We start from the raw sequence: 12,410 nt of genomic DNA, 5'->3' as shown, positions 1-12,410 counted from the left end.
AGTTGCTCTCTCACATAAAGAGCAACTCCACCACCTCGCTTTCCTGGCCTGTCTTTCCTAAAAAGCACGTAGCCATCCATGACAGCACTCCAGTCATGCGAGCTATCCCACCATGTCTCTGTAATGGCAATGAGATCATGGCCCTGCGACCGCACAGATATCTCTRGTTCTTCCTGTTTGTTCCCCAAGCTGCGTGCATTGGTGTACAACTTAAAATTATGATAGTGGTATTTGTTAAAAGGAGTTCCTGTATTACAGGAGCTGTGTTCCTATTAGAGAAAAGAACTGACATGGGAATGAAAGTGAACCAACAATCCATCTTGAACAGATAAAAAGAGATGTTACTCTATCTGAAGAGGCAGAGTTTATGCAAGTCCAAGCTAGTCATTTTCTCAGACCCCCAAATTAGCTTTAAAAGTCCCTTCAGGAAAGTACTCAAAAGGCCCAAAAAGTCTCAGTGAGGTACCAGTCTTCAGCTGCCTCCCTAACTTTCACTTTCAAGAGTTGTCTCAGAAAAGCTTCAAATCACACAAGAACGTGTCAGCCATTTTAAGTTTTCCTGCTTTCTTTTACAACACAGGATTTAAACCTTTGCTTAAGAAACATGTTCACATGATTCAGTTGCTCACCAGATAAAACTTTGAGCAACTCTCCAACAAGCACAAGCTACTCCAGGCAGAATACATTCCAGCCAACTTCAGGCATCTAAAAATTTGACATACAATTCTACGCTCTCTATGTTCTACTCTATATTCTGTTAACAGTCAGCAAGCCACGCATGTCCAAAGGGAGACTTATCCTATTCTAGAAGGAGGTGACTAAATTTAAGATATCCAATTTTCAGGCTGGAGTCCCTCAATTTAACAGAAAGCTTACGTCAATTCTCTACTTTACCAGAAAATTGCCTAGCTTCTCTCTACAGAAAAATATCTGTAGAACTCTCTCAGCTAGATGTTAACATACCAGATACATGATTCTAAGCAGTATACAAAGAGCATGAAGTCAAATAATCAGCTGAGGACTGGAATCCTAAACACATTGTTTAGGAATGTGGTTCAACAATATTTAAAACAGCATTGCTTCCCATGAAAGATGCTGTGGCTGAACATAGGGAGTGCAGTATGTAGCAGGCTGCCGACCACCACGTTTAGTGGTTGTATTAGCTCAATTCAGTTATCTGGGCCCCTGAAGCAACTGATGGATGTAATGTTTCCTAATGGAATAATTTTGCACAATCAAAAGAAACATAGGAATGAATATTTCCTAACAGAACCCAAACAAGACTTTGCCTATTGAGGATGGTGGTGTGGCAAAAAAGCACGCTCAGAAACCTGATATGTATTAGCGTTAGAAGGATTCAACATACCGTTTTAATGATTCAAGCGTGGAATCTATTACATCCTGTTTTCCTTGCACTTGATGAATAATTGCTAACATCTTGTGGATCTCCTCTGGATCAATCTTACCATTTTCTATACGAGGTAAAGGCACCTATAACAACCAAGATAGGAACACCAAACAAAAGCAGTGAAAAAGAGACAAAATGAATGATTAGAACTCATTTTAATTCTGATAACTTGAGGAGGAAGCTGTAGGTTCACATAAAGGAAAGAAACACGTATAGGAGAAGAAGGAAAGAGAGGTTAAGGAGCATGACAAACGTGCACTTGTAACACTCAGGCTAACTAGGATAGGAGGTTTAAATTCTAAAACAAGAGCACTTTTCATATAGCTCTTTAGACACACATTAGATTTGCAAGAATTGCTAGCATTTCAGGACCACGTACAATTTGTACTTTTTGAGTCTTTTGACATTTTTAACTGATGATACTGTATTAGGATACTCGTCATGAAAAGTCTTGTACCACAATGCAAATACAGAAGCTGGATTATACAACATATTGTTTGCAACTGGAATAACTTCATAGTAACGGTACTAAATGGTGCTCTTCAGCAACACTTGATAAGGGCTTCCCACATCTTAAAAAGATGAATATGACTAACCAAGAGTCCAAGACTAGAACATATCCATATCTTTGATCTGTATATGAGTTTTCCTAAGACAGTGTGGAAGTATAATATTCAAAATTAATGAGCAAACTCAGGATATTACCTGTAGACATACACTTAAGTTACTTACTTTCCTCTTTATCTTTGACAACAACTCTTCTTGGCCTTTTTTGAAACAGGGATGTTGATATTTACCAGAACCATATCGTTCTTGCTTAGCTGAGCCTGACTCATATTGTATAACTTTATGAAAGCCATCTAGAAGGAAAAACAAATACAGCAAAGTTCGAATTACATGGCATCTCCTTGTGCCCGAATAAAAGGACAAACAAAACAGTTTTAAGATTTGCAATAGCAAGAACAACAGTATGCTCATCTGACAAAATTCAGACATGGGCAAGGCCAAGCATGACCTTCAGGGAGAAAATAAACAAACAGTGAACTTTCTGCCCCAAAGGGGATGGAGAGGGAGTAGGGAGGAAGAGAAGGAAAATCTTCCCCCCCTTTGAAACTTCATACTCCTTGACAAATACTTTAGAGTTGAAATGACAATCAAGTTTTTCGCTTTGGGACAAAAACCCAGAGTCCATAAAAAGCCAAACCAACCAACCAACCAACCCACACCCCCCCCCCTCCAAAAAAAAAACAAAAAAAACAAAAAAACCCCCTTCAGGCTATATTCTCAGCTTGCTTCAGCAGAGACAGCCCAGGCAAAGCAAACTGCACTACACACCTTAACAGCCATTGTGAAACTACTATAAACACAGTCTCTAATACGCAGAGTTCTTTGGCATAAGGATAAGCAATTCAACACTTACAAAAGAACTCTCTTACCAAAAATGGAAACAAACAAGAACTCCAAAAAACTCAAAACCCCAAACCCATAAACAAAGAGCAAATAAATTGTACAGTCAAGAATAGATTCTGATGCAACTGAAAAGCACAGCAGTTCAAAGCAAAGCAAAGTTATAGAGTGATAAATTTGGTGGCAGAAAGCTATAAGAGGAGAAGAAAGTTAAATGTGAAAGAGGAGTGCATGACTACACTACTCTATCAAAACTGGAAGAGCTTATGTTAAGTAATGCAAACATACATATACATTCCTTTTCCTCACTCCCCCAAAATCTCATTTTTCCATAAATTCAATTTTTTTTGCATGTTTGTTAAAATTTTTATAGTTTTTTTTTCTGAAGGTTGCCACTTAACTTGAATGACTATAATTTTTCCTGTTAAGAGATGCTCCTAAGATGCATATGAAGCTAAGACGAATATAAGATTCGAGCATCACAACAGCTGCTTTTTGTACTGTCTTTTTGAATGCATTCTTACAACACAATATTTCACTCAAGAAAGATAACCGAGCCATAAAGCAATTATTAACCTGTATCAATTCCCTGACCCAATTCATTGCACAGCTCTACCTAGAGCTGTGCTGGCACACTCTGGAAGGCAGCGCAGGGGCAGGGAGTACAGCAAGTCAGTTTGCTCACTCTCACCTGTTTCTCAGTTCATTATCAGTAACTGCCCACAGGTCAGAGACAGTCTCAGGGGCTAGTTCTGTCACTAAGAGTTAGCTAAGTAGGTTAAGTGACAAAGCCTTAACTGATCCTGTCATCACTAATAGGGAAGTAATAGGGAAGTTAAGTCTGGTCCCTGAAGTTCATCTAGGAGGGACACTCCACTGAAAACAGCACAGAAAGGAGAACGGAGCAAGAGAGAGGGCATGAGAGATACAGAACAAACATTAGAAAGAGATGCCAATACAAAAAGGATGTTCTAGGCAACTTCTCCGTGTTCTCTTTAAAAAGAGAATTCATATTTATGATTAAATAAAAATTCATATTTATCCAGTGGAACTGCTAAAGATCATAATGTTCTATACTTGTCATATTAGCCATATATTTATATGTTGCACTGAAACTACCACAGCACCACATCAGACAAGAGCTTGTAAACACCACTAACTTGTAACAGACATCTTATTAAAAAAATAATAATAATAAAATAAAATACACAGAGGGACCTAAATACATTTCAGTTGCAGAATGAGCCACACACTTAATATATTAGAAGCTTTTAATGACTTAAGATTTAATGATCCTACCATTTCAGTGATTAATACCATGAAATATTTTTCAGAAGTCTTTTAGAATTGAATTTCCTGATTACACTTGATTTAATGGAACACTTAATATGATTAAAACCTGCACAATACGTCTGCCATCATGTGGTGTGGTCTCTGGAATCAGAACAACTCAATGGCAATGTTCCATGAAAAACCCACTGGCCAGAGAAGCCTTCATCAGCAGTTCACAAGCAAACGGCCTCTTACAAAAAAAGAAAACAGAATAAAACAACAAAAAAACCCAACAAACAAAAACCCTAAATACTTTTGACTCTTCTCCCCTCCTCAGTACACAAAAGGCTGTAAAGACAAAGGAGATGGGATAATAGTTTAAAAAAAAAAAACCAAAAACAAAAAACAGACTACTTCTGAGTTCAAAGTGACATTTCTGAAAGTGATCAAATCAAATAAAACAAACAATAAAACCCCACACACAATCCATAACCATATATACAAGGTACTCTCCTCACTCACTCTGTCTCAAAGACACCCAAATAGGAATCTCTTATACTGAGATGCATTTACTTTTTTTAATATAAAGAGGAGAATCAAAAGTCTCAAATCCTGACATGTGAAGTACCATCAAAAATAATTAAAAAACCCTAATAATCTTATGAGCAGCCAGAGAATTTCATGGAGCATGAGCAGCAGGTTCCCTGTTTGCAGTCTTGGTGAGCCATGAGTTTGAGTTTGCATGAACCCAACATAATGCATGCAAGTTACAAGACAGTGATAAACTACAGTGAGATCCATTTACTGACCCCCCTGTCATGTACCTGCCAGATATGGAATAAAAAGTTGCTCTCAGCCAGAACTGTCCATTATTTCCAGGCTGTTGAGTGATAACATAAGCCTGCAAGTCACAGGCTTCACATAAAGCTTTCAATAACTCCCGTATCCTTTCACCAAGACTACAGTCTTACCCAAGTGGGCCCTCAGCTGAGGCTGTCCATTATATCGCAGTGCTCAAGCTATATGTGCTGATAAAAAGAACTGTGCCTCAAAAATATGCCATCTCTTCAACATTTCTCAAGATGCATTTAACATACAACAAATCAAACAGAACCCACACTTCCCTTGATGAAGCCTCTTACAAGAAAATCCTTTGCAAAATCCTACTCTTTCTTTCTCCCCTTTACTTTGCCAGAATTCCTCCCCCCAAACCTCATGCYTTCCCTTATTTATTCATCTTGGTTAGGGGAAAGACATGCTGCAACTGACTTGGTACTCAGATGCTGGAACACTGACCAGCATGCTCATGATGACGGCGCAACTTACTACAGCCTCTCGCAACAGTTAAGAAACTGAATTCTCTCCTTGTGTCCTACCGTTAATCTGTGTCTTTCTCTTCCACCAGGACACTACATGTCATAACACTTGGAGGACTTTGAAGGCTTCTATTCCTTTTCAGGTTTCACTGGAGTTGGCCACCCAGGGGAAAGTTATTAGGAAAACAAAGGAACACACAGACAGCATAACTGTATAAACTTCACAAAGGCACAGGACTATTCCAGGTCAACTGTTACTGAGGATTGCCAGCAGAACTAGTCAGTCACAGAAACCTTAAAATCAACACTATTAAAGGAAGCTCTTGAAAAATATCAGATGGAGAAAAACACAGTAATTTTACATTAAAAAGATAATGCACCATTCACTGCATTTCATCCCTCACACTTAAACCCAGACATCTGGATTATAGTTGACTTGTCAAGCCACATCTTTTCAGCTGAAGAAGTCACTCAAGAACACACACAGCCCTTTCCTAATTAAGGCATTAGAGAATAAATGTCTAAAAAAAAAAAAAAAAAAAAAAAAAAAGCATTGATGATATGGAGAAGAAGCTATATACCTCTATGGAAACTGACAGCCTCAAAAGACTCTCATTTCCATGTTAGATATCATGATTTATGAAAAAACAGTAGTAATTCCTTCCTGGTAGCTTTATACTCTTCCATGACTACAGCAAATTCATCAAGAAAAGCTGCATTATGCCTTTCCCAAAGCTGTTCTTTATGAGTCCCAACCAGAATCACTGTCTCTTTACTAGAGACACTTTAATTGCTCTTTGTGATGTCTTAAAGCATCCACTTATTCTGAGACATAGGGAAATTTGGAATTAATAGAATTATCTGAAGACAGACATTATTAAATACTGTAATATCCTGGTAGAGCCTCCTTACTCAAAACCACAACTCTGCAAGGGCAGACCTTCAAAAGTGGCTCTTTCTTGACCCGGACAGATGTGTTCTGGTTTTAAACCACTGGCAAGCCTCACAGCAGACTAGGTAAGGATTTAACTCCAGGCCCTCCTACATTCACACCCAAATTTAAAGCCTAACTGGTTACACTAATTCGACCAGGTATCACAAAGACTACTCTTGCGGTATCCGTGAAAACCTAGACATAACGCAGAGAAAAGACTTTGCCTGCAGTAGCATTGAACTCAAGTACCGATGAATCAGCTTCAAGGGCTCTAGCACACTGCTCCCACAGGTAAGCCCAACACGGCCACGACATGACAGCGCTCTGGATTCACCTGCAAGATGGCCACCCTCAGCTGGGTAGGATTAGTTTTACCCACTGGAAAAAGAGGCTGACCCCCCAGCTGTCATTGCCAGCCGGCCTGTGCGGACACAGCGCGGAGCCGGAGATGCCGGGCCGGCGCCTCCCGCTGCCCCGCACGGCGAGAAGCACTTACAGGAGTTGAGCTGCCTCACGAAGCTCGCCATGTTGTTGTGCTTGAAGTGCTTGGGGAGAATCTTCTTAGCGAAGCTCTCCTCGTCCAGCACGTTGAAGCTCTGCCCATCCTGGGAGAGGGACGAAACGGGCCGAGCCCCCGTCACCTCAGGGAGCCACAGCAGCGGGGCGGCGCCGCCAACGGTCGCGGCGCGTGAGGGGCGGCGGAGCCCGCCGGGCCGGGCCGCTGCGCCCCACCGAGCCGCCACCCCCGGTGCCCGTCGGGCTCCCCCCGCACTCACTGCGCTCCAGCAGATGAACTCGTTAGTTTGGGGATCCTCCACCAGCGCCCAGACCTTGCTGAGGAAGTGGGGCACGGCCGCCCCGCCGCCTCCGCCCGGCTTCATGCCGCGCCCGCTGCCCGCTCCGCCGCACGTGACCGCTCCCCGGCGGCCTCCCGCGCCATAGACGCGAGGGCGAACTGGAGGGTAGAGCGCCGCCAGCGACGGGAGGAAATAAAGAGCGACGAGGAAGGGAAGTCAGACCTGTTGGACTAGGGCGGAACTGCCGTGGCACCTGCCTCTTCTCTCATTCCCGAAGGAAGGGACGGTTGTTGCCCTTAACCAAGATGGCGCCGCGGTAGCTGGTGTCGCGGACACGTCCCTTATTTCTCGGTAGCTCTGCGGGCATTTCCCCCTATCTGCTTGTTCACAAGTACATGCAGTTGCTGTAATTTCCTTAGTTTCCTATTTCTTTAAAGAAGTCCTTACTATTGCCCCATTCCTCCCCCTCCCGGCCATTTATTTTAATTGATACGTTCATCTTCCTTTATTCCTGTATGCTTTCTGTGGCTTATTGCTTAGAGTATTGCTCTCAATTTATTCCCTACTGCCTTTTCCTTTTCTGGCTATCCACGTGTGGGACTTGCATGGCTCCTGCATCCTCAGCATGTGAGTGACCCTAAGCATGTATATGATCACTTGATGATAAAAATGAATAAAGGAAAATCCCACAGAAAGCTTGGATAATGCAGCTCTCTTCATCTGCTGTTTGTGGGAGACATGTGACAGAGGCATGAAGCCCAAACTCACCTCTCGTCTCAGCTGGCAGTGGGCAATCCCATGCTCGTATGTGCAGGTGGGGTGACCTGAGGTACATGAATATCTGGTACAAGTTCTCCATTGTTTATACCATAAAGTTAAACACGCAATACAGAATCAACAAAATGCTGATGGATTCCCTTCTGAGAGGGGCCAGCGCTACCAGGACTATGCTAGGATGTCTCAGCTCATGGTGTTTGGGGGTGCTGCACGTGTTAGAAGAGTTTCGGGGCTGATGATGTGGATGCGTGCCAAAAAAAAAGGGGGGGGAGGAGCACATTGTCTTTTCTCAGCCTGTGTTGCCCCAAATAGTGGACAGAGAGTTTTGATCGTGTCACCTTTCAGCATCCTGCCATGTAGTAAAGCTATCAGTCAAAGTGTTTTGCCAAGGTTGCACTAAGAATTAAACACTTGTGAATGATGCTGTAAAAGACAACATGCTAAGCAAAGAGCTACGTAATTTAGCCAGTAGGAAAACTGTGTGTTAAATGCCACTATTTTCTTGATTTTAAACACTTTTATATGGCAGATTAAGCCATCTCAGTATAGTGATCAGGACTTGCAGTCTTTAAGCTTTTTTGGAAATAAGGATCCACCCTGTTCTGTTTTCACAGAGCACAACCTGGTGGATGTGGTGATGATGATGGTGAAGGAGAAGAGAGTAGTGCACTGTTTTTTTTATCTTCTCCCCACTTCATCATGTGCACTCACACATATGGAATGGCCTCCTTTACCTAAAATGTCATCTTGTATTATTCCCTTTCACAAGTGCAGAGACCACCAGACTGTAGGATATTTGGGGAAGGAAATTTCTCTTCTGTGAAAATTAGTCCACTTTGCATGGACTAATTCAATATTAATAGGGCCAGAGAAAACCAGAGGATGACTCTAATGGATGGAGAGAGGAAGACCTGGATTGCAGTCTTAGCCTTAAGAACAGTATAAAAATGTATTTGAAAATTTTCAATTGTACATATGGAAAAATAGTTCACAATGAAGGTGATGAAACACTGGGGCAGGTTGCCCAGAAACATTGTGGAATCTCTGCCCGTGGAGATATTCAAAACTCAGCTGGACACAGCCCTGAGTAATCTGCTCTGACTTTGAAGCTGGCCCTGCTTTGAGCAGAAGGTTGGACTGGATGATCTCCATGATTCTATGAATTAATTTTCTCAGGATCAGGAATCCTGCTTTTACATTCCCGCCTTTAGTTAAGTTAAATATATGTTTCCATATAGCTAAACTTTTGGAGTTAATTGGGATACGCAGAATCATGCTTCTCCTTCCTCTGCCTCCAAACTATATTTTTTCACAAAGGGACAGCTTCTAAGGCAAGTTTTTCAATGAAGAATAATTATCCAACCTGAAGGAAATATTTAACTACCTAATGTGTGCTTTCCTGCACACATTAAGTCAATTCAGGTAAACACCAGTCAATTCAGGTAAACACCAGCACAAGAAGGCGGAGACAGGGGCTCAGAACGAGCAATACCTGTCATCTCATGCGACTGTAAAGAAGCTTTCATGTGTCGAAAAGGATACACAGTACACTCAACCTATGTATAAATATCTACTAGAAAGAGTAGGGTAGCAAGGAAAAAGAAAATAACACTGATAGCAGTCAGATGATACATGTAATGAAAGGGTTTATACCTAATCTAATGTTGGGATGTTGTATGAAAGAAAAACAACTGGTGTATTTTCACACTAATGCAAAGAACTAGGAATTACTGTTGTAGGTTATGAAACTGGATCTTCTAGAAACAAAATGGTGGAATAGCAATAATAAAATCTTGGATCACAAAACATCAACTGAAAATCATTTGCTGTTCAGGGAAGTCAGAAATAAAGACTGCATAATGTTGAGATACTACAGAATACTGAATAGATGGCAGACTTGAAAGGAAGAGGTAAAAGAACAGAGTTGGTTCAAATTCACTTTGTAGAAAAATTTTAATAGAGACTATTACAGAGCAATCATATTAGTCTAATTTGAGTCTAATTTGATTAGGGGTAATATTAGAAAGATAAATTCTGTGAAGTACTTTGTCACAATGGCTGAATTTCATTTCCCAGGTACAGGTTGAAGAGCAGAATATTTATTAATAATAGTGGGACACAATTACTCCTAGGTGTGAAAGATAACAGAGTTCTTCACTGAAGAGTTTCTAATCCAACAAAAATAGTATATTTATTAAACTAGGTTTTGATAAGCAGTTAGGACACTATAGAAGAGCTGAATACAGTAGCTATGAGTTTATTCAGTTTAAATAAAATATAAAAAGGAAACAGACAAGTATTTAGGGTCTTGTCTTCAAAAGGGTACATTTTGAAAAATGTAGGAAACTATTCAAAGTTGAGATGTAAACCTGTTAGTCATCTGCTAATGACATATCTGATGAAATAAGTTTGGAAGGTTTTTCAAGAGGATGTAAAATTGAAATATTGTACAAGAAAAATTAGCCTTGAAAAATGAGATGATAGAAATGAGGAAAAAGTAATAACACAAAATGCAACTTCATGTATTAAGAGATCAGCTACAAAACTCTCCTATAATATTTGAGATCATCTGTGAGAAGTGAAGGACCTAGATAAACTAGACAAGCACAGGACAACTATAAGTCACTGACATGATAGGAAAGACAGATGCAATCAGACAAGGTATTTCTGAGGCTCCAAGATATGCTGCTGCTGGTTATAGATGGGAATATTGTCAAGGGAATGAGCTCATTTTGTAGATGGATCTGATGAGCTGTGTTCAAAATCAGGTGTACTAAGATTACAGTTTTAAGAGGGATTTATTAATTTGTTTAAAAATAATAAAAAGGAGTTGATTTTACTGTTTGTGCTGTTTTTTCCTGTTCTTTCATTGCTGAGGAGATTTTGTCCATTTCAGTAACGTGAGAAATAAACTTTTCAATTGATTTTGTTTCCTTGTTTCTTTCTTTGCAGGCTGAAGACAAGCAAATAAAATGTGCTTTTTTGGAATTAAAGATCTTGTGTTGGAGGAAGACATTGGAGTGTAATCTTATGTCAGAAATATCCCCCAAAACCATAGACCAGGGAGAAGCTCCTTGATATAAGGAGGTATAACATAAAGACGTTTTCAAATTAAATCTTTCTCGGTAAAATATAAGTATGGTTTTAATGTATGCCTCTAGGTGGTGCTAATGTTATTTCAGTGGTCAAAGTCACAGTTTTAAGAAACATTTCAAATAGCAGTGAAAGCATTTTGTGCACAGCTTTTGAGTCCTGGGAGTCACATTTATTCAACAGACCTCATGTTGATGATCTGCAAATGAGAAGAATTCACACACTTAATTTCTGGTAGATGAATCACCCATAAATCTATGTTCAAATAACATTTAAAGGTCTTGTTCAAACCCACAGAAGCTAATCATTTCAGAAATGGGTTTGAAAAACCATCTTTAAGCAAGTGTTAAATTGAAGAGTTGTGGCATGTTGGATATTCATTTGCTCACTACTTGGAGCATCATTTTACACAACTACTAATCTAATGACTGAGCTTATATTTATAACGTTACAATTTGTAATTTTTGCTTTGCCTATATATAGCGTATTGTAATTCTCATATTGTAGGATCCATAACACTAGAGTCATGGTTCTGTTTACCAACAATTCTCTTTATGAAAGGAAGTGTAAGCCTTTAGCTGAGTATTTTGGTGAGAAAACAACCCAAAACTTTCTACTGAAAGTGTTTTTTGTATAATTTGCAGAAAATGCAAGGAACTGGCATTATTTTATGCTCACTGTAAAACAGTATCTGTTCTTTGATATTAAATAAAAAATGATTATTCACGCAGCCGTGTACTACATGTAAGATTTTGGACTGCAATGTAAGATTTCTACATAATCTAGAATGTGTTTTCTTCCTCCTGCCTCATTCGTACATACTTTGTTTGGCAGCCTAGGCTGCTTGGCATTCTGGTGCTTACTATCTTTCAGATACTGAAAAGCTGAAATTCACTTCTGCATCATTGTTGCTGGCTGATAATTTTCTTTTTAGCTTTGTAACATCCAGTTGAAGCATGGCCCAGAAGTAGGTTTTCCTGCAGTTCACCAGTTATCTTTATTAAATTAAAAGAAAATATATTCAAAGCAGCGGCGTATGAGATGATAGGTGGGCTGCACAGCCTTGTGAGAGAAGAGGCAGCCAGATGGTAAAGATGGGCCTTAAACTTGCCATGTTTAGCATCCCAATAAGCAGTTTGTCCTCTGAACTCTGCCTGGTCTGGCACAGTTATTTAAACTTCCCTCTTTCTTTGCCTTTCTTGACTGATTTGTTTTCCAGGGTTCCTAAAGTACATTATCCTAGTCTGAAATCCATAAAACATTTGTCACACATTAGGAATCTCTCCTGGTTTATGTGTTGTGCACTGTTGGAATGACAATAGGGCTTGGGGACAAACAGTGCCCTGTAGGACTGGTCCTTTAATTTGCAAGGCAACACAGACATATGCAATCAGCATAGGTCTTTG

At 40.1% G+C, this 12,410-nt stretch overlaps 1 protein-coding gene across 3 annotated transcripts in view; it reads right to left on the bottom strand.

Annotated features, from left to right (window-relative positions):
* HSF2 (heat shock transcription factor 2) overlaps positions 1-7,293 on the bottom strand; it is a 49,616-nt gene extending 42,323 nt beyond the window's left edge. Inside the window, exons 1-2 of one of the 3 annotated variants that reach the window (XM_026069375.1) lie at positions 7,114-7,293; positions 6,834-6,942 (exon numbers count right to left, since the gene is read on the bottom strand). In XM_026069375.1, coding sequence (XP_025925160.1) covers positions 6,834-6,942; positions 7,114-7,218 — 214 coding nt within the window. In that variant the 5' untranslated portion in view covers positions 7,219-7,293. The remainder of the gene's footprint in view (positions 1-6,833; positions 6,943-7,113) is intronic. The other 2 variants (XM_026069372.1, XM_026069371.1) reach the window with 2 other exon arrangements.
* Positions 7,294-12,410: the final 5,117 nt, after the last annotated feature.

The sequence above is a fragment of the Apteryx rowi genome, unplaced genomic scaffold, assembly GCF_003343035.1.
Source record: "Apteryx rowi isolate R43461 unplaced genomic scaffold, aptRow1 scaffold_293, whole genome shotgun sequence".
Classification (NCBI taxonomy): domain Eukaryota; kingdom Metazoa; phylum Chordata; class Aves; order Apterygiformes; family Apterygidae; genus Apteryx; species Apteryx rowi.
The sequence above is the reverse complement of the archived record's forward strand: the minus strand, read 5'-3'. Positions and strand labels throughout refer to the sequence as shown.